This window comes from Nannospalax galili, unplaced genomic scaffold (genome assembly GCF_000622305.1).
Source record: "Nannospalax galili isolate Female #2095 unplaced genomic scaffold, S.galili_v1.0 scaffold597, whole genome shotgun sequence".
NCBI classification, from domain to species: Eukaryota; Metazoa; Chordata; class Mammalia; order Rodentia; family Spalacidae; genus Nannospalax; species Nannospalax galili.
In genome coordinates, this window is record NW_008339519.1 from 592,781 (window position 1) to 618,796 (window position 26,016).

The window sequence follows — 26,016 nt, forward strand, 5'->3', positions numbered from 1 at the left end:
CCCGTTCTTTAAAATAGAGCAGAAACAGCTGATCTGTATGTAGATGGGAAAGATACAATAAAGGGAAAAATTACTGACACAGGACAGAGTTCAGTAAATCACCTGGCCAGTGGACCAAATCATGCTTGTTGCTTATGTGTACAGAGTATAAACTAAAAGTGAATAGTATTTCATGACATACAAAGTCATACTAAATTTAAATTTCCATGTTCACAAACAAAGTATACCGGTAAGAACAGTTATGCGTTATCACCCATACACTGTGGCTGCTCTTGCACAAGAAGAGCAGGGCTGAGTTGACAGAGATCATATAGAACATTCTGATTCCCAGCACTGCTCAGAACACTATTAGCAGACACTGCCATAATTTGACAGCATTCTGAGTGCCCTGAAACACTTTTATTATTATCATCAGTCTATATGTCAAAAGAAGAAAGAGGATGGATGGGCTTTGGGCTTCAGGCTTTGGAGGCAGGCACAGTGAAGTGGGGGTGATCTGCTACTAAATTACAGCAAAGCATTGTTTTGCAGCAGCACTATGGCTAAGAGAATCCAAGAAGGGCTTCTAAATTATAAATATCCATATGAGCCTGTGGTCTTCCATTAGCATTTGGCATTATCAGTGTGAAAAGATTTCCATAGTGAAATGCATAAAATCTCAGTACAGGACAATATGACAAATCTTGGCAAAATCAGCATTGATACCAAAGAATAATAACACTAAACTCCAATCAAGCAAAGTGCCGTCTGGAAAGAATTTCATGTTATAAATCTTAAATATCATGTACACTACTACTATGCATACTACTACTCTCATATTTTGAATTTGTCATTTAAAAATGTACAAATTAATTTTTTTCTAATAAGTACCTACATAAAATTCTTGATTTTTGCCTCTTGACCTGGAAAATCTAAAATATTTCCAATCTGGCCCTTCACAGGAAGTATTTGCCAACCTTTGATATAGGACAGAGAAGGAATAAATATAATAAAATTGCTTTGAATAGAAAAGCTATTGCAGAAATGACTGTTCTAATTTGATTTTTCTTTAATCTACTTTGAAGTGATCAAGCACAATTACTAGCATGAATTTAGGATACATAGCAATCAAAATACATTAGCGTGAAAGATGAAGACAACTGGCTAAGAGGTCAAAGACAGTGAAGGACAGAGAATTTCAGCAACAACAAAACCTTCAGTTCTGATGACCATGGTTCTTGCCCACCCTCCAATTGCAAAAGTACATCTTTTGTGACAGGGAGAGAAAAGTCAGGCTAGCAATAACCATAACAAGAGAGATTATATAGAAGACAGAAATATTGGCAGAAATATTGGTCTTTAGCTTCATAAGCAGAAATAGCTCAAGACCAGTGTCAATCTGGCAAATAAGATAAATATGCACTTCCACTTAGAAGAGTAACAGGAATGTAATTTGAATTATACTCCTTTAATGAAGATGATCATGCTTGCTTTTATAACTTACCCAGAATATTTTAGTTTATTTTATTGAGACAGGGTCTTACCATGTAGCTCTGGCTGATTGGAATTCACTTATGTAGACCAGGTTGGCCTTGAATTCACAGGGATACCCCTACTTCTGCCTCTAAAGTGCTGGGATTAAAGGCGTGCCACCACATCTAGCCAGAATTACTTTAAAGTGCAAAGAAAGAAATGGAGGAGGGCAAAATAATTTAAAGTGGGGTGAATAATGAAAATGTCATAATGAAACCCATTATTTTGAATGCTAATTTTTAAAAAGTGATGAATAACTATAAACTCTCATCTACAACTCCCATCAGAGATTCCACAGTATTTCTGTGGACCTGAGACAGTGAGTTTAAATCCAGGCACCTCTACTGTGATACACTGTTGGGATATGCTATGGGATCTGTTGCCAGGGATATAACATATATGACTACAGAGAATAAATCTTGGAGATTACAGTGTTCATGCCCAGACTTTACAAAGGTACCTTTGAGTGTTTAAAATGAACTTGGAGGATTAAATAATACTTATCTTAAGTTTGTTTAGGCTGCTATAATAACATGCTGTAAATTGTGAATTTCTAAACAATTAGCACATTTCTTAGAGTTTTAGAGATGAGCCATCCAAAGGTGCCAGGAGATTTAGTATCTAGCAAGGGCCTGTTCTTCACATACAGCATCTTTTCCATGATCCACAGAAATGGCAAATTCCCCAAGTCTCTTTATCGAAGGCACGAATCACATTCATGAAGTCCAAGCCCCAAGACCACATCTCCTCCTGAAGCCTCCACTTCTTGAAAACTGAAATCTTAAACACTTCAGATAAGGACACTCAACCTCTACTGATAAAATATACTATGCTATTTTAATTAATTTATGGCTGTGGTCTGGATGCTTGTTTCCCCCCTAAAAATCAAGTTGAAACCTGTCTCCCAAGGACAACAGCATTGAGACTTGGGGCTTTAGGTGATTATGTCTAAGCCTTCATCAGTGGCATTAGTGCCCTTACATACATAAAAAAGGCTTGAAGGAGATGCTTTGTCTCTGCGGCTATCCAAGAGCACATGTACCACCATCCATGCAGAATGAGCCTACATACACCACATACCCAACCTCTTGGATCTTGGGCTTGGACTTTTCAATCCAAGAACAGTAATAAAATTTGGTCATTTTTTTTCAGTCCAGTCATTCTTCCTACAGTAGCACTAGCAGACTAAGACCCTGATGTTTAAAACAGCATGGTATTTAGTAGGGAAAAAATTCTCTATCAGCTTGCCCCAAATCTTCTCTGTTAATCTTGGACATTTATTCTTCAATTTACATGAAACAAAATTGTTAACGTATTTATAATAATTAGGAAAAATATGTATTTATGATACTGCATCTTCCTCTTCAATGGGGCACTTTGGTCTCATTTCAGGTTTTCTTTTATTAATTTCTATTATTATTTCTTTTATTAACTTCTATTATTTTTTTTCTTTTCTTCTGTGTCCTAAAAAGGCTAAATATTCTCAGCACTAGCACACAGTGTTTATTAACATTTTCTCTGTAAATATCTTGTATATCTTGAGATTTAACTCTAGAAATGTGTTTGAACACAATTTTTTTTTCTAATCATTTTTGCTGGTGACTAGCACAGTAACACTTCAGTATTTCATGAGGTAATTGCTTTTTTTCTTCTTAATATATTTACTTGTTAGCATTTTATTTAGAATTTTAAAATTAAGGGAACTAAGACTACCATATCCTCTTTTAAAAAATATTTACTGTATATTTTATTTTTATGTGCACATGTGTATGCAGTTGCCTGCAGAGGCCAGAAGAGGGCAATCATATCTCCTCGAGCTGGAGTTACAGGTGACTGAGTCACACAAGGTGGTTCTGGGAACCAAACTGTGGTCCTTTGCAAGAGCAGTAAGTACTCTTAACCAAAGACCTATCATCTTTTCATCACAGTTTTTGTATTTTTCACATTTGCCTCTGTCAAGCTTATATTAACTTAATAATATAAACACCACCAATGTGCAAAGGTCTCAAATAAACCATCTGCCATGATCTGAATGTCCCAAATCTCATGTTGACATTTAACTGCTAGTGTGATAGTATGAAGAGATGAGGTCTTTGGGAGGTAGTTAAGTCATAGGGCATAGCCCTCATGTATGGAATTAATTGAAAGAAGTGTCCTCACCCCTTTACTTTGCTTTTCTGTCCCACTATCTGAAGACACAGCATCCGTCCTCTCTGGAGGTCACAATATTGGAAGCAGAGGTAAGACCCTCCCCAGGCACTGAACATATCACTGCTTTGCTCTTGGACTTTCAAACCTTTGGAACTATGGAAGGGAAAAATATGTTTGTAAATTAACTAGTCTTGGATATTTTGCCACAGCAACAAAAATGGACTAAGACATCAACCCATGAAATGTCTTTTTAAAGAATTACTATATGGAAAACACTTAAATCCAAATCTAACTTTAAACTCCGTTTTTACTGGCCTAGTACATAAGCACTGCATTTGAAATAGGTCCACAAACCACTATAGGAAATTAAGTCATTTTACTAGGGGTGAAAATTCATTGTTACATACCTTCCTCCTCCTGTCACCAGAGGATGGAATAGAATGACTTGTATTTCTTGCTGGTCACCTCCACTCACATAAGTATATGACTGGTGTGGTTGTTTTAATGAATGCCCTCTGTAGGCTGCCATGCCTCCAAGCCATGATGGACTCTTATCGCCATAAGCCAAATAAACTCTTTCTTCTATAAGTGGCTTTGGTCATGGTGTTTTATCACAGTATCAGAAAAGTAACTAATACAACTGGGAACAGGTAGATTCAATACACAGAAACCCATCTTTGACTTAGATGATCTCTAAAGTTCTTTTTACTAACCTACCTGTTAGACTACATTTACACAAGCCCTGGTAATAGTCTACCCACCACTTTAACTTTATTTTTGTGGCCTCTTCTGTGTCCTAAAGAGACTAAATATTCTGAGCACTAGCACATGGTGTTTACCATAAAAAAAAATCACTGGAAACTTAAAATTGGTGACTCTGAAATCTTTTGGAGGGCAATGATCCAAAAACATAACAGATGTTATAGACTAGTCACTAAGGGAAAGGATTTTGTGTACGATTTCCTGATGTTTTATAAATCTTCTGAAGACACTCCATGAAGTAACTGAGTCTTGGGTGAATCCCAATTTGGAGTGGGGCTACCGAATTTTTTGTTCTATGGATGATTTCAATTACCTGTGGCCAACTTGTCTGAAAAAATATTAAATGAAAATTCCAGAAATAATTCGTGTTTTAAGTTTTACAGTATGATAGGATCTTGCACTGTTTCATGTTGTCCTGTTTGGGACATGAATAATCACTCAGACTAGCACATTTGTACGAAGTATATACTTCCCTGTACACGCTGCCCACTTGTTACCCATACAGTATCCCTCTCAGTTAGATCAACTGTTAGTATGTCTAGTGCCTGTATTCAAATAACCTTCAAGTAGTAGCCAAACACTACTACAGTACTTGTCACTCATTATGATAGCTAGTTTTAATAGTCATCTGGACACAATCTAGTCTAGAATCACCCGACAAGAGTCTCAATGAAGAACTGTCTAGATCAGATTGGCCTGGATGCTTGTCTGCGAAAGATTTTCTTGATTGTATTAACTGATAGAGAAGTCCCAGGCTGGATTTGAATCCTGAATCGTGTAAGACTAGAGAAAGCGAGCTGGGCAGTAGGCACACAGGCATTCATTTATTCTCCACTCTTAACTGGGGACCTGACTAGCTGCTTCAAGTTCCTGCCTCAACTTTCCTCCAATGATGGCAATAATCTGAAATTGTAAGATAAAGAAGCCCTTTCTTTCAGAGTTGCTTTTTACTAAAGTATTTATCACAGCAACAGAAATGAATGTAGGACACTCACCTCGCTTCATCCCATTATGTAGACTCTCTTGTCACCTTGCATAATTATCACAATATGAGTGAGCATGCCACAACAAACACAGTAAGATATGATGACAGGCAGCATTCATATAGCTTTTATTACAGTATGCTATTATTATCTGACCTTGTTAGTTGCTGATAATGCTACCAATCTAATTGTTGCTAATCCTATTGCAGCTAATTAATAAATTCAACTCTCATATATATGTATGTATATATAGGAAAAAAATAATATACATGAAGCTCAGTACTATGCTCAGTTGCAGGCATCTACCTGAGGTATCTCCCATAGATAAGAAAGCACTGCTATGTAAAAAAATGGTTTTCTCTTCATTCAAAACAAGATAGTATATAAAGTGGTCCTTTTACCTGTTTCTTTCCTTGCATTTCCATAAACCAAGAGCAAAGCTGCTAACTCAAGAAAGATGACTTGTTTCCCTTCACAGCTCTTCAACCTGCTCAGAGGTATCATGTGAGTAAAATCTATTTCCATCTTCCTCATGAGGAATTTAATATATTCATATCCCATAAATTCATCAATCTTTGACTTTTTCATATCTAAATTTTTAGTATAAATAGTTGCATATCATACAAATCCAAAAAGTTATTCCAAATTAATTTTGTGGAAATGGCTAGGTTATCAAAAGGAATCTACAAATTAAACACAATCCACATCAAAATTCCAATGACATTCTTCACAGAAATAGAAAAAAATGATCCTAAAACTCATTTGGAAACACGAAAGACACTGAGCAGCCAAACCACAAAGAATAATGCTGGTGCTGTCACAGGACCCGACTCCAAATAATACTACAAACCATTTCTCAGGCACAGAAACAGAAAAATAGATCAATGGACAGAACAGAACCCGGAATCAAACCTACGCTACTAAAGCCACCTGTTTTTCCCACAAAGGTCCAAAAATATATACTGGATAAAAGACAGACTCTTCAACAAACGGTGCTAGGAAAATCGGATATCCACAGTAAAAGAATGAAACTAGAATCCCTATCTGTCACCCTGTACAAAAATCGATTTGAAATGGATCAAGGACCTGACCTTTATGTAAGATCTGAACCTCTGAAACTGTTAGTAGAAAACATAGGGAAAACATTTCAAGTATAGACATATGATGATTTACACTGATCGTCATCTTGACAATATCTAGAATCACCTAGGAAACAAGGCTCCCGGCATGCCTGTGAGGGAGTGCCTAAACTATATTAACTGATGAGGGAAGACTCACTTTAACTATGGGTGGCATCATGTCATGGTCTGCGGTTCTAGACTGAATAAAAAGGAGAAATAGAGCTGAGCACTCTGGCACTCACTTCTTCTGGCTTCTAGACTGGACACAACGTGACCAGCTACCTCAAGCTCTTGCCTTGTTACATCCTTGCTGTGATGGACTATACCCTCGAACTGTGAATCAAAATAAATCCTTTCTCTCTTTAGGTGCTTTTGACAGTGTATTTTGTTACAGCAACAAGACAAGTAACTAATACAAGGCATAGGCAAGGACTTTATCAAAAGGACTCCAATATCTTAGGAAATAACATTAAGAATTAAAAATAGGCATTGGATGGATTTTAAAAGCTTTTAAGCACAGCACAGAAACAAGAGAGTAAAGGTCAATATATGTAATAGGAGAAAACGTAGGTCATATGTGTTAGGGGAGTCCTATCTAGAATAGCCAGAGAACTCAAAACCTTTAAGACACATACACAAGAAAATCAAATAATCCAATTAATAAATGGGCAAATGAAACCACTAGTCACTTTTCAGAAGATAAAGTGCAAATGGCCAACAAATAAATGAAAAATGTTGAAACATTCTTAGCCATCAGGGAAATGCACATCAAAACAAACTGTGATCCCATCATATCCCCAAACAAACGCTGGGGAGAATGCGAGAGGAAAGAGCTCTGGATACTGATCGTGGGAATGTAAACTAGTACAGCCACTATTAAGTCAGTATGAAGTTCCTTTAAAAACTAGAAATACAACTATCACATGATCCAGCTGTACTCCTCCTGGAAATACAACCAAAGACTTTAAGTCAACATACCACAGAGATACCTGCATCGCTTATGTTTATTGCGGCAGTATGATATAGTTAAAGTATAGACAGTCTAGGTGCCCATCAACAGAGGAATGGAAAAAGAAAACCAGCTTATATAGGTGCAAAAGTCATATATATGACATGAAAGTAGAAGACAGAGGAGTTGGAATGACGAGTGGATGGGGAATGGTGAAGAAGGGAAGGTACGGGGAGATGAATACAGTCAAAGTCCACGATATACTTGATACAAATGCCTGTATGAAACCCATCATTATGTACAATGAATATATATTAATAAAAACGACTAAAAGGGCTCCTGAAGATAAGTCTCAGAGGTTAAGTGTGCATGCTGTTCTCCCAGAGGACCTGAGTTTTGCTCCTGGCACCCACATAAGGTGCTCACAATTGCTGTAACTCCAGCTCTAGGGGATCCAACGCCCTTCTCTGGCTTCTATGGGTGCCCACACATGCATGGCATACACAGATAAACATGCACAAATTCACACACATAAAAATAAAAATAGATCTAAAATGTAAAAGTAAGCTGGCACTCATGCATACTATCTTCATATATGGCAAGGAACTTTCCACAGCCTTTATAAAGGAGCCATTGGGAAAAACATGAAGTAAAATGAAGCAAAATGGTTAAATTCCTACAAAGAACTGAAATGATTTACATCTATGTTCTGTAAACATAAACTATAATCAAACTATTAATTTTTCCCAAATTATTTTATAAACACTTTAAAAACACTGAAGTACTCCTAGACACTACACAGCATCTTTCATTGATTACACTACTTTAAAAATATTTTACACAATAAACACAACTCTTTACGTTACTTTTCTCCAGTGCTAAGGGTAATCTAGAGAGCTACCTGAACAACTGACCAGGAAACATGCAGAATATACCAGGGCACAGATCAATGATAAAGGTAAGTACTTGAGGCTTCCATATCCATTAAAAAACATCACACTGGCATTAACTTTTACTGAAATGCTATTGGTTTTATAATCAACATAGAAGTACATCAAAGGACACCCTCTGGTACTGAGTGAAATCAATGAGTAGGAGGGAGGGGCAACTAGGTTGCTCTGCATGGAACTAGTGAAACAAATCTTTGTTTAAGCAGTTACTTTCTCACTCTGTACTTATTACCAACAAAGAAAAAGACGGTCACAATCAAAATAAAAAACAGCCTATGTGTTATGAAGCCAGGGCCCCAGAGCCTGTGCCCTTAAGAGGCACAGAGGAAGTAGAACTTAGAACAGAAATGAGCACTGGTACTAACGCAAGAGTTAGAAGGCAGTGAGGAATGTAGGCAACTAAGCAGAGTTAACTGGAGAAGCAAAGGACAGTCACCAAAATAATTCAACAAAATAACACATACTAGACAGAGGTACTAAAACATTTTAGTAACATCCTCTCAACAGAAGGTTGTTAGCCTGTAGAACCTTTGTTACCTAAGTGGTGGGAAGGGTGGAACTCTTATTTGCTTAACATTATGATAAAGGTTGTTTGGGCATCAAAGGAAGAAAAGATATTTTTCCTCCAAAAAAAGCAAATTTTAAAAAAGCAGCAATAAATGGCTAACTTCTTTTTTAATAAACTGGTTTTGACAACCAATAAAACAGCTATAGGCATGTTTCTGTACTTCAGGACAGTGACTTTTTACATAGCGTCTCTTAAACAAACAATAAAGCAAGCAAATGAACAAAAATCCAAGGTAGACAGGTGAAATCTGGGAGGGCATCAAGCTGAGGAGAGATCTGTATATGCTGTCCAGAAGATAAGACAACAGCTGGTGCATGGGCTTGCACAACCTCCAGCCTTTCAACAGAAGGGCTACAGGCTCTGACAGGACCCGCTGCAGCAGCTCTGCACTCCCAACACCTTTGAAAGGTAAAAGGCAAATAAGAGAAAGAACAGGCTGGTCATCTCCACTCCCATGTGATCATGTGACCTACAGTCACCTTTCATCAGGCCAACTGTGCCTGCTTCCTAGCCACTTCCCTGCTGCTACTCTTCCCCCTAAACACGGTATACTGGCCACACAGAAGGCAGAATCTTTTTCAAACATTAATGATCCTTTTACAGCTGTATCAAACAGTCCAGGGATTTCCCATCACAGTGGGAATAAAGTACCGATTCCACAGGGCAGCTATAGTGGCTGACCCACAGCTGCCTCGGTGAGCCAGCCATGAGGCTCTGCTCTCTAAGCTGCACCCAAGTTGCCTCCCTCAGTTCCAGAAGCCAGCAGCCAAGCCTGGGCCTATCCTAGCCCTTTCACATTGAGGCACTGCTTGGGTTCCACTCTGTGGAGATCTTAGTTCTGCTCAGTAGTTCTCATGTCTTCATCTATAGCTGCCACAAAGTCTGACTGAATCCCCCCTCTCCAATCATGGTCACCTGCACTCTTGGTCTATTGGCACACGTGTATTTTCAAGTGTGTTTGCTCACTCCAGCTCACTTACAATTGCTCATCCCTTTTACCCTTTTCTCCTACTGCCACCTATATAGCAGCAACCACTTTTCAGACAATAGCCAAGTTCAAATTTTCACTACTCCTGAAAACACAGTTTTCTCTTCCTAAAACCACTTTACTCAACACTTAGCATCCTACAACTTACTCTTGTCCTAATCTTTGCCTGATGATCTTATTTTTTACCTGTTGATATTGTGAACATTCTAAGAAGATACACTGTGAAACACACTGTCTCATCTCATAGATTAGTATGCACCAGCAAATATTTTGTGCTGTGTAATATTTTTAATAGAACAAGAACACTTTAACTCCCCCTTCCTTTTGAGGCCTTATATGACCTGTCTACTACAAAACAGAGTCTCTAGAGGCTTGACTACAATGAAAGAAAACTTTTAGACAGTTTAAGAAAAGATTCCTCTGTACAGAAAGCTATGTAACTCTTGATTGCCTATTCAACACGTGCTCTATTTTTCCAGAAGAAGTAACAAGACTAATAATTCCTCCACGGTGCCTCAGCTACAGTCTTATGATCAACAGCAGGCACGTTCTTACATGACCGTGCAGAGCTAAAGATGTGGCCACAGATCAACAAGTTGTTAACCAGCCTGGGAGGAGACTGCCCACTTGACCTTGGCCTCATTAGCCAGTGCTGTGAATAAACCAACGGGCTTTGCCAGTCCATCTGGATTGTAGCAAGGCAAGAGGGATATTGAAACAGAACACTTCACAAAGTCCAGTGATTTTCATCTTGATTTTAATTATTAATGATATAAAATTTTGCTATCAATAATAATTGTAAAAGCAACATCACAGAATTGGCTTCATCATTTTTGATTGTGTTTGTTCAGCTCTTGGTGATCCTGGGCTTCTAAAGTCTACATTCTGTTGATTTTGACACTAACAACAATGTATCTGAGAAGAGAGCTCACAGAACACAAGTGAAAAGCACTGCCTTGATGTCTGCCTTTGTTCCCTCATTACTCTCTTTGTATCTTATTTATAGTTTACGGCAGACTGCTGCTGAAACTATTACTAGGTATGTCTCTTCCCTGTCCACAACCAACTATTCTTGTAACTAAACAGAAAGGGTTAAATCTGTAAAATTTTAAACAAGTATCCGGATTGATTAAGATCTCTCTCTCTTCATTTGGACAGACAGAAGCAAAGGGAGGGGGTCACCGTCCTTCCAGTGTTTTCCTCCTAATCCTTCCCTTGAAGCACCTCTTTCTTGTTATGATGACACTTCAGTGGCTCACAAAGTGACATTAGAACTCAGAACAGAACAATAACAAAAAGAAAACCTTGGGATTATCTATTCTGGTTAGTTCAAACTGTAACTGAAACACATAAAGTTAACTGGAAATGAGTGCACTTTGATTTTTCAAAATCAACAAATACTCTTGTGACTAAAATAAGTAACTTGAAAAGCTGACAGGCAAGCCAGGTTTGGTGGCACATACCTTTGATCCCAGCACCAGGGAGGCAGAAGCAGGCAGATTTCTGTGAGATGGAAGCCAGCCTGGTCTACATAGTAAGTTCCAGGTCAGCTGGGGCTACAGGGTGACCCTGTCTCGAATAAAAAAATGACACCATATGGGGAGAAAAATCTACTTAAAGACAGCAGTAGTTAAAGCAGGAGGAGTAAATGAGAACAACGGGATTATACCTATTGCTTTCCATCTAGGGCATCTTTGGCAAGAGAATGAAATTTGCCTTTCCTGCCAAGGTTACATATTCAATCAAAATGTATAGGACAATTGGGCTACATCAAAGTAACTTCTGATTTTACCCAACAGCTGTTCTTAGACAGACATGAACTACTAATTAACTAAATTCCAAACATTAGGAAAAACTGGTTTATAAACAATCGTTTCATTTGCCCTAGTGTTTTTAAATTGTTTAGCAACTAGAAGAAAAGGCGGCACACAGCTCAGAGCTGATCAGCCTCACTGATACTCAGCATGGCCAAATGATCATGCGAGGAAACAGAGCAAGAATGAACTGCACAAAGGGGAAGTAATTTGCTAGGTAGCCTATAATTAGCTTCAGAATCTTACAGTAGAGAAGATCACTGAGGCAAATAGATTAGGAAGATTTTAAAAGGGATTAGCCATTCACATGAATGACTAATCCTAGAATTAAGTCACCTGAGCCAGGAAAAAAAAAAGGGAAAAAGGCCATATCATATAAGCAATATATCTCCTCTGTTTCAGGGCTCAGAGACCTTTAGCCAAGAAGAAACTTCTGAGTACATGTATGTGCTTCTGGAAATGTCAACAGTTACCAACTGAAGAAACACTACAATGATGAAAACATCAATAAAAACTAGACTACCATAATAAGCAGAAATTAACCAGTGGGCAAATTTAACAATGATTAACTAGGAAGGATATTTCTAAGATATCCTTAAATATAATACTGTTTCCTTATAGAATACACTTGCACTACAAAAAACCCTGTTATATTCAGAAAGATAAAAATTTAAAGTAAGATTTTTAACTACCACTGAAACCAAAAAAAATTTTTTTACACCCACTTCCCAGATAGCATCCTCCCTTAGCCTCCCTCCCCCAACTAGAACCCTTATACTCTGATATCCCTGCTGCTGTCTGCTGTGTTGTCAACACCCCAGCCATTCCCCACTACTTGCCCTTCTGGTGAATTTAGTCAGCCTATCTAGAGGTCTTTGTTTTAGGAAGGTCAGCTGTTCCTCATCTAACAGCAATCAGTTGTCAATATTCCTTTTGATAAGATTGGGGTCTGCTGTTCATTTTCCCAGTTCTATGCTGGGTGACTATCTGGGAGTCCCTTTGGCCACCCTGGCCATCAACTCAAAAGAAGGTATCGCCTGTCTGGCATTGTTGCTTGTTATGTAGCCTTTAGCTACACGTATGGAATCTTATGAAATTATATTGGCCCCTTTAATCTTTGGTTATACTTTCCTTTTGGGTGTTTAAGGCCATACAATTGGTCCAGATAAACCAATTTATTTTTACTCTTAAGGTCGTTTGAGGATCTGTTCCTCAGGGGTCAACATGGGCTTGGGAGGAGCCCCTGGCTCCTTTCTTTTACCAGTTCTGCCTATGTGAAGATAAGTCAAAGGTCCTGCTCAACCATGGTTGGTGAAGCCAAAATTTTTATATAATGGAGAGTGAATTTTAAGTAGTAATCAGAATAATTAGAAGTTCACCTTGACAATGACATATTTCAGCTACAATATCTAAAATAATCCTGAAAAAGAATCATTTTATATGAGCCTTACTAAGTGAACCCTTATGAAATTCTTCAAACATAAAGTATATGAATACATATTCAAGTTATTAATCAATATAATGATACACTGGAAATATTTGAAAGATTCGCAAGACATAAAAAAACTAAAAAACGCAGGCCCCCTCCCCAATAATTTACTCCCTAAATTGACAAAATTTCTGATTTTTAATCTGAAGTTGTATGGCAGTTATTAAAATGTGACTCCAGAGTCCTTTGACACACACCCTGAAAGAGTGGGAATTAACACCCCTTCTCTTTGAAGTCTAGTGGGCCTGTGACTGTTTTGCTAAGGTGATGTGGAAAGATCTGCAAGCCAGGGTAGGATCAGGTAGCACCCAACAGGTTGGATGCTGGCTCCATGGGAAGCCATCTCTAACTCAAAATCCTGGGACACCATGCTTGTGAGGCCACATGCAGGCATTCCTGGTAGACAGCCACAGCTGAACTTCCTGACAACAGCTGCCAGCCAAGTGAGTGAGTGACATCTGACTATAGCCACATGAGAACCCCAAGTGTGAACCAGCAAGCGAGGCCCTTCCCAAATTCCTGATCCACAGTGTCATGGTCAAAATAAAATGATCATCTTAAGCCCTTAGGTTCTGGAAGAATTTGTTAAGCAGTAGACACAGTAAACAGACCAAGGGCTGTAACAGAAGGAACATCTCATCAATTAGTGGGATGCTATGAGTTGACTTTGGCCATGGTGTTTCCTTGCTTTCAAAATTTAAATACATTGTGGCAGACGATGACAACAGTTCAGATTCAAATATTTATTTTTTTAACAGCTAAACATACTATAATTGATTTTCAATCATTCCCTCAAGTTTTTGCTTTTAATTTTCTTGATTTATTTATTGTTATTTTATGTGTCTGAGTGGTTTGACTGCATACACATACAGTAAGTGCATCATGTAGGTAAAGTGTCTGTGAAGGCCAGAAGAGGGCATTGGATCCCCTAGAACTGGAGTTACTGAAGGTTGTTAGCTACCACATGCCTGCTCAGAACCAAACCCAAGTCTTCTGCAAAAGTAGAAAGTGCTCTTAACCACTGAGTCATCTCTCCATCCCCTCCTTTGACTTTTAATACATATTAATTAAACACATACTCTGTCTTAGCTCCAGGGCTACATTGTAGTTAGGAAAGCAGAGACTATGTGGAATGTCACAGATATCACAATCATCAATCATCCCACAACCCTATAATTACAAAAAGGGTCAAGCACTGTGCTGATGAGGTAGAAAGGATTCTAAGAACGTAAACAGCAAGCCAGATTCAGGTGGAAACTTGACTGAGATCTGAAGGCAGAGGGGAGTTAACCACAGAAAGGACACTTTATGTCTTCAGAGAAGAGAGCCAAAATAACAAAAGGGCCTGAAGATGGAAACAGGAGAGAAATCTAACTGGCAGTGTTAGGAACCAGGATCTTTATGTGATGTGACTGGAAGGAAAGTTCTTACAGGCTTTTAAACAATATAAAGAAATGTTGAAATTTTCATTTCAAATGATTATTTTTGCTGCTAGCTTTGCATTACTGTGACAAAATACCTAAGGCAATCAACTTATAAGGAACAAAGGTTTATTTGGGTTCACAGTTTCAGAGGTCATGGTCACTTAGCACTGCTGCACTGGGCCTGAAGTGGCACAGTATTTGTTGGTGGAGTATGCAGCTGAGGCTGTTTATCTCATGGCATCCAAGAAGTAAGACACAGAGCGGGACAGGATTCCAGTATCTCCTTCAAGGCCATGGCCATAATGACCTAACTCTCTTCTCCTGGGCCCCACTCCTAAGGCTTTTATCACTTCACAGTAGTGTTGCAAGCTGAGAAACAAGGCTTCAACACCTGGTTCCTTTGGAAGACATGCACTATTTGAACTAAGGCATTATCTATTCCAATAGTTTACATATTGACACCCCATGCTAAGTGTACTTATTATGGAATAAATAAGCCCACTTTATATACTCATGCCCATAATACACAAATCAGATAACTGAACACCACAGAATATTATTTTTTATGTATGTGTGGTATATGTGTGTGTTCATATGTGTATGCGCCTGTGTGCACATGCATGTGGAAGCCAGAGGTTGATGTCAGATGTTTTCCTCAATCACTGTCCACCTTATGTTTTGAGACACCTTTCACTGAATCCGGAACTCATCAATCTATCTACACTGGCTGACCAGCAAGGCCCAGGGATCCTCCTGTTTCTACATTACCAATACTGGGATTACTGGTGCATGCCACACCTGTCTTCTTCCATGGGTTCTGGGGATTCAAACTCAGATCCTCATGCTTGAGTAGCAAGCACTGTTCTGATAAAGCCATTTCCTCAAACCCCCTCCCCCAAATATTGCTAAGTTCATTATCTGCACAAACTTTAAAGTATAATAAAAACATAGAGCAGGAAAGAGGCAATTTAGATATAATGAAATAAGTAGACTCTTACAGCAAGATTCCTATATTTTTTGGTAACCTCAAGTAAAGAGGGTAGACTATAGGAAGAATGTTTAATATATATCCAGGAGTCAAAGACGGTTCTCACGAAGCCAAAAGTGGTCATGTCTTTTTAAAGAACCCTCTGGCTTCAGTGTCAGGGAAGAGTTTGGAGAAAAGATTGGAGCACTGGAATAAAGTCTTTAGAATCCACAAGGGAGGAGCTGGAAAGAGGCTCAGAGCATGTAGTGCTCGTCCAGAGGACCTGAGCTTGGTTCCCATCACTCATGTTAGACAGCTCACAATCCCCTGTAACTCCAGCTCCAAGGGATCTGATGACCTTCTCTGGGCACCTGCACCCCCATGGCACACATTCACACAGGCATACACACACACGGATAAAAATAAAATCTTAAAAAGAATCCAGGAGGGAAACAGAGGAGGCAAGAGCAATACTAATGACAACAGAAATGAAGAAAAAACAGACTACACAGATACTCAGGATATCAAATTGAAAGAACTGCATGTAGGGGTAAGAAAGAGAATAAACTTAGTGATGAGTCCCAAGTTTCTGAACTGCGTATAACTGATGGGAACAGGAATTCCCAAAGGAGAAACAAAGATGTGGGAATGTGGGAAGAAGAGAACAAAAGCAGCAATTAGTCCTGAGAATGCAAGGATTGTCTGAAGGTGGCAAGTCAAAGCCCCCAGAAGTAGAGGAGAAAATGTTAGTTAACACTAATAGTATATGGGGCTTACTATAGGACCATGTGGATATCAGGATAAGGGATGGTAAAAGAAAGAAAGCTCAAAGAGTAACCATCACAAAGCCAGGAATAACACAGGAGCACAAACTTCCACTGAAACTGAACAGTGAGTCAAGTCAGCATTCTGATCTGAGCACCTCTCGATGTCCCCATGTGGAGCAGGATTCTTTCTATGGAGTTTGAGCAAGAGGATTCCACTTTTATAGACTATACAATTAAGTTTATCTTTTTTCAAGGAAAGGAAGAATTTGATTTTGTGCAAGACAGATGCTAACTTAAAAGTCTAAACTATCTTATTTTCCCTCTGGAATCTTGCCATGCTCTTCCAACCTGTTTTTTTGATTCTACTAGACTCCCAGGATGTGTTCTCTACACAGACAGCAATTCTTGGTCATACCTGGCTATTTCTCAGCCCCACACTTCCTCATCCCACTCAAAGGAAACACGAACTATTTACAATATTAAATCCCCATCCAACCAGCTTTCTCTACACCTTCTGTCATCATCTTTTTTATAAGACAATAAATATGAACAATATAAAAGGGCTGCAGGTTCTAGGACCAAACAGATCTGAATTTAAACCCCACTTTCAACATTTCCTACCTCAGTGACTAATCTATCTACAGCTGGAAATGAGTTGTTCCTATTTGCTTGAACCCACTCTAATTTGAAGGCCAACACCAGAACTGCCAATGAAAACAGCTCTGTTCATGATTACCAACAATGTCCTTGTAGGGAAAGGTGATGGCTGTCATTTCAGTCTTCATCCTGCTGGGTCAGAAGCATGAGACTGAAGATAACCCCACTCCTTATTATTATTATTATTATTATTATTATTATTGTCTGTGTGTGCACATGCACGCACACACACATGCATTTGTCTGTATAAGTATATGGAAGCCAGAGGCCCAAATCAAGTGTCTTCTGTTGTTCTCCACCTTATTTTTTGAGACAGGGTCTCTCATTAAACCTGGAGCTTACTGACTAGCTAGCCTGGTTAGCCAGTGAGCTCCAAAGATCCACCTGTCCTGTCTTTGCCTCACTAGCACTGGATTACAGACATGTGCCACAATGTCCTACTTTTATGTAGACAAAGATTCAAACTCAGGTCCTCGTGCTTATGTGGCCAGCCCTTTACCCACTGTCTACCCCCGCAGCCCTTCTTTCCCTTTTAAAACCACCTTCATTTAACTTCTAGGAAAGCATTACATCTCAGTTCTCTTCTTGAGTAATGGCTTCTCCCTCCCAAATTCTTTGATGGTTCTTTCATATGCCCTACACTTCACACTTGTGCACGCTGATATGACCAGAATCAGTCCTCAATCCTCCTTTATCTACTATCACTCCCAAGGTGACTTCATCCAGTCTTCTGGCTTTAGGTACTATCTACATGGCATCAACGTTCTAAAACATATCTTCTACTGGGATCTCTCCTCTGAATGCCAGACACTAACCACCTATAACAGTCCTTCATGACTGTCTCAACAGCATTGTACACTCAGCCTTTCAACCTCATTCTTTCCAAATCTAGTCCTCCTACTGTGGTCCTCATTTTATTAAATGGCAAATACATTTTTCTAATTGCTTAGCCTCAAATACTGAATCATCCTTAATTCTTTTATTGTCATCCCACATCCAATCACCAGTAAATTCTGTCAGCTATATCCTCACAGCATATTCAAAATTCAAACTACTCAAACCATACACCTCTATCACTTTAGCCTAAATTATACCATTTCCCCCTTGTGAATACTGCCATTGCCTTCATATGGTCTTTTTACTTCCACTTAGCCGTTACAATGCTTCACAGAGACAGCAATTCCTTTCAAAGGGACAGTCATACCTGGCTACTCTTCTGTTCATTACTTCCTTGTAGCCGCCTATATTACTGAGATGAAATGTAAATTCTCTACGGCCTTACCTTCCTGTCATGTGTCGTCTTCTTACTACTCTCACCATATCCACTGTGCTTCAGCCACATGAGTCTCTGTGCTCAGTCTGGCACACCACAGGCACTCTCCTGCCTCTTCGCCATCTTCTAAATACTCACATGGTTTGTTCCCTCACTGCCCTCATGAAGGTCTCAACTTGAAAGTCACCTTACACAACAAACCCTTTATAACACCACCTCCAAAACTATAAACTTATTGAAGAGCAACTCCATTTTTAGTATTTATCAACTTTCCCTTGTTTCTTTTTCTCCACAACTCTCTTTATCCCTAACATAGTAAATAATTTACTTATTTTATCTTGTCTTCTTTGTAGTCTGGAATATAATTTCCATGAAGTCAATATTTCTCTGTTTTCCTTTCTTTTATATCCAGCACCCACAATAATGCCTGTAACATAGAAAGTACTGGCATGTAAGTAAACTAGAATTAAATGAGAAATTATATATGAGAATGTTTACAATGAAAACCCTCAACAAATAGTTGCTCTTTGTTTTTGTGACTATGTACAAACTCAAGTACAGTTACCCTCAAACTGATGAGAAAAGGAAGCAATGAAGCAGGTAGAGAATGAAAAGCACTGGACATTATATTCCCATAGACTCTGAATTGTCATTTTAAGGCAGAACTTAATTTGAGAAGGTTCATTTTAGTTTAGTACATAAAACTCTTCTAACAAAAGGAATGAGAGAAAATAAGAAAAATTTTAAATTATAACAATTTTAGTGGTTGGGAGTGTAACTTGGTGGTAGATTATGTGCTTAACATGTTCCAGCCCTGGATTCAACCATATTGCACCAAAAGAAAAGGCATTATTTCCTTAAAGATTTGATATATCATCATAAAGGAGTCAAAGTAAAGTTAGCAAAAACTATGTTTTCTTTAAAGGGAATGTAAAAAATATTTTAAAGGAATAAGTTAATTACAAATATTATATTTCTAATAACTGCAAGGTATTTTCAAACATATGTTTATGTGTGTATAAATACACACATAAACAAATCAACATATAATGTGCAAATTTATTATTTGCGGTTAAACCTAGTAAGAGAAATAATACATGTTTAACAAAGGCTAGTAGGTAGCCCCAAATTTTCTTAATAAAAGTCACCCAGAGAATAAGCAGAAAGAAAAAAAAGGATCCATAAGTGTCTAATCATTTTATAAAGATTTTTTTTATCAATTAAACTGGAAAAAAACACTTTCAACAGGGCTGTAAGATGGTTTCTTGAGAACATTTAATATATTTACAGAGCATCTCGGTACAGGGAATACTTATAACCAAGGCATGTTTGTTTAATGCATAAATAGAACCATAGTTAATGAAGAAGGTAACTGAAAAATTACTGTCTCCATTGCCCATAACAAACTCAACAATGCTGAGAATTCAAGTTCTAATGATCTCCTTTTGGTCTATCACCTCGGAATAAGAAAGAACGTTCAGTTATAGAACCTGAGCTCTACTCTAGAAGGAGAATAAAAATCACACCGAAAGGTGTCAGTTGATGACACAGGTCAGTGGTACTTATAGTGTTGAGACCTTTCTCACAGTGGAGCACAGTGCAGGGCTCCGCTACAGTGCCTCACCTCCAGTCAGCTGGAAGGGGAGGGAAACACCCACAGGGCAGGACCAGGTCCTGCCTGACAGGAGATTCCATTCAGACACTAAACGCCAATTAAAATCGGGTTTCAAAATGTACACAAAAACAGAGGCAATTATTAAAGACAAACGGTACAGAGAGAGAAGAGGACAATGAGAGTGTGGGCCAGGAAGGTGTGCAAGTAAATGTTACCACATCTCAATACACCCATATAATAACATGCACATGTGTGCATGCTGGTGTGCATGTAAAGTTTGCACACCAAGGTATAGCTTGCATATGACTTCATTCTCACTTTTTTTCTTTTTTTATTCTCACTTTTAAAATTTGTAGAATGATTTCAAGATATATTTCATGCTCTCATTATTCTTCATATTACCAAACCCACAGGCAAGGCAGGATCTGTAAATTCACCTGTGTGAAGACAATGCTGTTCAAATTCTATGTCGAATATAGTAGAAAAAAATATTCATCTGCTTTAAGGTTTAAAGGGAAAGAATTTAGGGTATGCTTTTTGACCATGAAGACTGGGTGACTTAGATTTAATAAAGGACATTTTCATCTGGGCCCCTAGGTCCCTGGTTCCAGGGTGACTACGGCAGCAATCATTTTAGGACATTACCACATAGCAGCTGTTTTGCTTACAATGTGTAGAAGAAATGTGTTGCTTGCTGCTATTAATACCCATTGGACAGGTGTATACATTCCAATCATATGCATTTGCCCATCTTCAGCACTTTTAAGCAGTGTGATAAAAGCCACAGCAGCTGCTACTTTACAAGTCGTTAGTAGGCTCAATTCTCTCCCTACATTATCCAAAGTACTTAAATGTTAACATTTCATATTTATAATACATATTTTCCTGTCTAAATCAAAATCATAAGGAAAGACATTTGTGGTGGGCTTCTGCAAAACAAAGACAGCAACATAATCTTTCTCCCTGAAGAATGTTACAAAGGTCAAACCAGCTGAGAAGATTCACACTTAGGGGAGCTTGGGAATCTGCAAGGGGTGTGCAAGTGTCCTGTAGACTGTGGGTGTCAACCACGTATGTCACTGGGAAATGTACTTTGAAAATGTATGTATAAAAGATACATATATCCGAGCAATATAAGCCAAGGTGGCTTCTATTACCTCTGTTTTGGTGCACTACAACCTCTAAACCAATACCTAAAGTGGTGACTAAGCGATCTACTTTACCAGTTCAACTATTCCCCATGGTAATCAGAAAGTGCATGGTACCTACCACACTATACAGCCATTCCACTAAGATTTCCTCTAGCCCCACTCACAGCAATAACTGAAGTACTACTTATGCTTTGAAAAATTATAACAGCACAGAGATAGTAAGCTACCACCTCATCTCTTAGGTCTGTGCTGAGATACTGCTGATACCTACTCAGCATCCTTGGCCATATACTCAGTCCCTGGGAATAATAAAAAAAAAGAGGTTTTTCAGCTTCAAGTCTGAAAGCCATTTCTATTTTCCAAATTCACATCTTCTTTCAAATAACTCAGCATCTCCTTTCAGAAGAGTTCACTTAACCAGGCACTATTCCAACTCACAATTAATATGCATTTTTAATGTCTTTATAAAATGCTTAATAGAGATGCTACTTTATGTTCTTAAATTATGTTAAATAATGCACCAAGTGAGTGGCACAAACTCAAATGTGAAAACATCACTAATAGGTCTTTATCATCCCCTCCCCCAATAAAAGGTCTTAAGAGGCCTGAAAGTTAAGGATGGCAACATCTGCTTATGCCAAAAAATCTTCTAAGACAAAAAAGAGCAAGCATGCACTATCTCCCCTGACTTTTATTTTAAAGTACTGGGTATTGAACCTAGAGCCTCACACATGCTAAGTCAACACTCTACTACTGAGCTTCTTCTTATTTTTTATTTAGACAGGGCCTCACTAAGTTGCCCAGGCTGGCTTTTAAATCAGTAAGTTGCCCAGGCAGCCCTTGAACTTGTGATGTGCCTGCCTCAGCCTCCCAAGCAGCTGAGACTACAGATTTGCACAATCAGGCCTGGTCACTGCACCCTCTGACCTGGTTCAGTAAGACAGTAGAACCACCATACAGTTTGATGCTGCTCTGCTCAGGTTCTCAGATCACTGTCTACTTGTCACTGAAGAGAAAATTAAAGCATAGATGGCAGGGAAACACAGAACTCCGAATATAAATATGCAGAGATCTTACAATTCAGAGTCAGATCAGAAATATGATAACCATAATCCTATACTTTTACACATTGAAACTGGAAAAAAGATCTTAGTTTTATAAGCTAACTGCTTACCTACCTGAACTCTTAATTCTAATAACAAACTTAGCAAACCTATTTTATTTATCTTCTTTAAGCCTTTGTCTTTTGTCTTAAAAATCAAGATGCTCAAAACAGAATTTAGTACCGAAGCAGACTATCACTTCCCAGTCTTGGATTCTGGAGCATCGCAGGTTCTTTACAAGTACAGTAACTATTGAGCAGTCTGTTAGATGCCAGCCAATGCTGTGGATGTTACATACACGAAATGAACAAATTATGTGGAAACTCCTGCCTTCATGGAACTTAACTATTTAAGTACAAATGGTCTATCAGTGCTATGGAGAGTATAAAAACTGGGAGATAGGCAGGGTGTGTAGGGTGAGGGTCATCTTTAAAAAGGATGGTCAGTGGGATCAGGGAGATGGATCAATGGGTATGAGCACTTGCTGTACAAGCATGAGGACCTGAGTTCAAATCCATGTAAAAAAAAAAAACTTGGGCATAGCTGTGTATGCTGGTAACTCCAGCACTGGAGAGAAGAGACAGATGGATTCCAGAAGCTCACTAGGCAGACAGCCTATCTGAAACAGCAAACTTCAGATTCAGTCAGAGACCCTGTCTCAAGGGAATAATACAGGGCACGATGATAGAACAGGACATCCAACATTCTCCTCTGGCCTCTGTGTCAGTGCACAGACACACAAACCTGTGCACATTATGTACACATATATACACCACACAGTTACACACAGACACACAGACAGACAGACACACACACAGAGGCACACTCAGTGAAGACTACAAGGGCTAATATTTGAATACAGACCTAAAGGTGCAGGTAGCAGAAAGAGTAAGCTAAGGGACAGGGAGGGGCGTGCTCTAAGTACAGGAACAAAGTGCAACAGCCTTGAGGTGGAGGCATTCTTGGCATTCTGAACTTAATTTTTGCTGTAATTACTTTAAATAATGCATGTTTTTCTCCACTGAAAGATCACCAACTGCTTCAGGAGGTCAGGAACATACATGTCACAAAGACTGCAGACAAGCTTCAGATTCTTCTGTCACTTCAAAGGAGTTTGTGTTGGTCTATGATGCAATGACCACTTGACTCAATTTGCTGCCCCTTGCCTCATTTCTTCTCTTCTCCATTACAGCTCAAAACACTAACTTCCTAAAACTAACTCGACGAAAAGAACAGAACAGAACAGAACAGAAAAGAGAAGAGAAAAGAAAAGTGCTTTAGAGAAAGGGCCCATTGTCAGAAAATCAAACTGTTAGGCATAGCATCCAACCACCAGGAGTAACAATCTTGAACTTCTAACCCCACTGGTATTTGTATCCAGCATTTAATAGTTAAGGGCTGGAGCTGGACATGATGGTACAAGGCTGTAATCCCAGAACTCAGGAAACTAAGGCTGAAAGCTTGCAAGTTCAAAGCTAACCCGGGTTACTTAGCCAGTTCAAGGCCAGACTGAGCTACATAGCAAGAGCCTGTCTTTAAATAAATGAATAAAAATAAACAATTGCAACCTGGTGTCAGTGTTTACATCTCACTATATGCTACTTTGTATGGTTCTTAGGAACACATTTACGCTCACCTTAACTTCTTTGGAGAAAGGCCCATGTTTGGGAAATGTCTGAATCCCACCACTAGGCTTTGCACATAGATGGCAACAATATCTGTCTGATGGTGATGTCATAGAAACAACAAGCAGCAGACCTTCCTCCTGATCTAAATACCCTACCGTTGGTGAATAAATCCTAAAACAGACATCATGGTCTCTCACAGGCATTTGGATAATCTCAGACACTGGGATCAAGCTACTGTTTGCGTAACACTGCATTCTGCTTTAAGTTTGACTTTGCATTTTCGGATGAACACAATACACACGTTCTGTCTAGACACCAGCAATGGATTACAACAGTATTTTGGAAAGGGACTCAATATGAGACTACCAGATTCAGTCTGTAAGACGTTGTCCAGACAGTCTAGTAAGACAAATAGGCAGGAAGGGAATGTCTTCAGTGCTCACAAGAAATGGAGAAGTATTTTAAAAACACTTCTGCAGGGGCCTAGAGGTAAGGTAATGCGTCAGAGAAGAGCTGGCCCCTGAACAGACAGGGTTTTGAAAGATGTAGGCCTAGGACAATCAGACACGGGATCAAAGGGCATTATGGATTGTGCAAACACTGGCAGAAACATCACAGATTGAAAACTGCTGGAGGAAGGCGGGCACCGGCAGTGAAGCAGGGCTGCTTCGTTTCCCAAGCTTTCCAAGAAAAAAACCAAGCTCTCCAAAGGAGGGTGAGGAGGGAAGGAAAGTTCCACCAGCTCGAAATTCGGTTAAACCTCATCTCCCTTTGCTTTGGCTCTTTCTGTTTTGTTTCTCTCTTGAAATAAAGTGCTGTGCTGACTGAAGACTTCAGTGGAGAAAATAACTTCAACTTCAGTGTGGAAAAGAAAACCGAAAAGTGGCAAGTGTTAGAGAGTTTCTTTTTTTAATTTACATTTCCCTGTATATACAAAGGGAGCAAGATGAAAATTCGGGTATCACAGCTCTGAAACACTAATCCCAACCCTTCTCCCCACCAGCTCCACAAATATTTATTTTATGTTCACTGTCTGTTAGTTTCTGGGATGCCAGGCCAATGAGGCAGTCTAGCTGCTCTCCTTTGAGCAAGCTCTTGCATGCAATCTAAGAAGAGCACAGGGCAATTCACTGTATACTTAGTTCCTCCTCCAGCTGCCAACCCAAACCTGAAGCTCAGGGCAGAGTTAAACTCCTGTCAATAAACCAGTGCGGGTAAAAACGCAATAACAACTGGGACAGGAGCAAGTGCAAGCAGTCCTGGGTGAGGGTGCCCTGTCACCTCTTCTGTGATGGGGGAGCTTGGAGGGGCACCTCCCACCAGTGACTTGGTGAATGGGGCTGGGAGCGGGCAGGGGGCAGTGGAAGTTACCTGGGCGCTCAGGTAGATTTTCAGGCACTCCTCGCACACCGCCTTCTTGCAGCAGGGCAGGGGCTTGATGGGCTTGTCTTCCAGGCACACCCGGCACGTCAGCACCAAGAGGGGCGCGTAGGGATCCCCTACCCCGCCCAGGCCAGAGTAGGGTGGAGCTCCTAACAGGCCCGGCACGTTGAAAGGTTCCGGAGCCAGGTAGAACTCCAGCTCTATGCTGCCGCCGTCGGGGGAGAGGGGCTCGGCCGGGGGCGACCTCGGGCCGGGGAAGGACGGCGGGGGGCTCGTTGGGGTCCGCCCCGGTGGAGCCCCAGGTGGGGACGCGGGCGGCGACAGTGGCTCGGCGGCGGGGGCCTCGGGCAGGTCGCTCTCCACGCAGTACACGGAGCAGAAGACTTGGCGCTTGGCGGGCGGCGGGCGCCGCTGGCCCAGGACGTCCAGGACCAGCCCGTCGGGGCCGGGGGTGCGGGGCGGGGGCTCGGGCTGCGGGCCGGGGTGCGCCTCCTGCTGCCCGTCCTCGGCGTCTCCGTGGCGCCCCTCTTCCTCTCGCTGCAGAGTCTGGGGTTCCAGAGGCCCCGCGAGGGGGAGTCCCGCGGGCTGTCCCGCGCCCCGGCTGCTCGCGGGCTCCTCCGGGACGCTCGTGGCGGCGCAGCCAGAGTCGCTTCCGCAGACGCGGCTCGGCTCGGCGAGGAAGACGAGCGGCCCGGGAGCCCCGGCGCGATCCCTTGCCGGCCTCGGGGACTCGGGCTGGCCCGCCGCACCCCCAGCCGGGG

At 40.1% G+C, this 26,016-nt stretch overlaps 1 protein-coding gene across 1 annotated transcript in view; it reads right to left on the minus strand.

The window, feature by feature from the left end:
* Nucleotides 1–26,011, minus strand: part of Rnf217 (ring finger protein 217) — a gene marked incomplete at its 5' end in the record, with an annotated part of 150,443 nt that extends 124,432 nt beyond the window's left edge. The window contains one exon of the mRNA XM_029564099.1: nucleotides 25,244–26,011. Coding sequence (XP_029419959.1) covers nucleotides 25,244–26,011 — 768 coding nt within the window. The remainder of the gene's footprint in view (nucleotides 1–25,243) is intronic.
* Nucleotides 26,012–26,016: the final 5 nt, after the last annotated feature.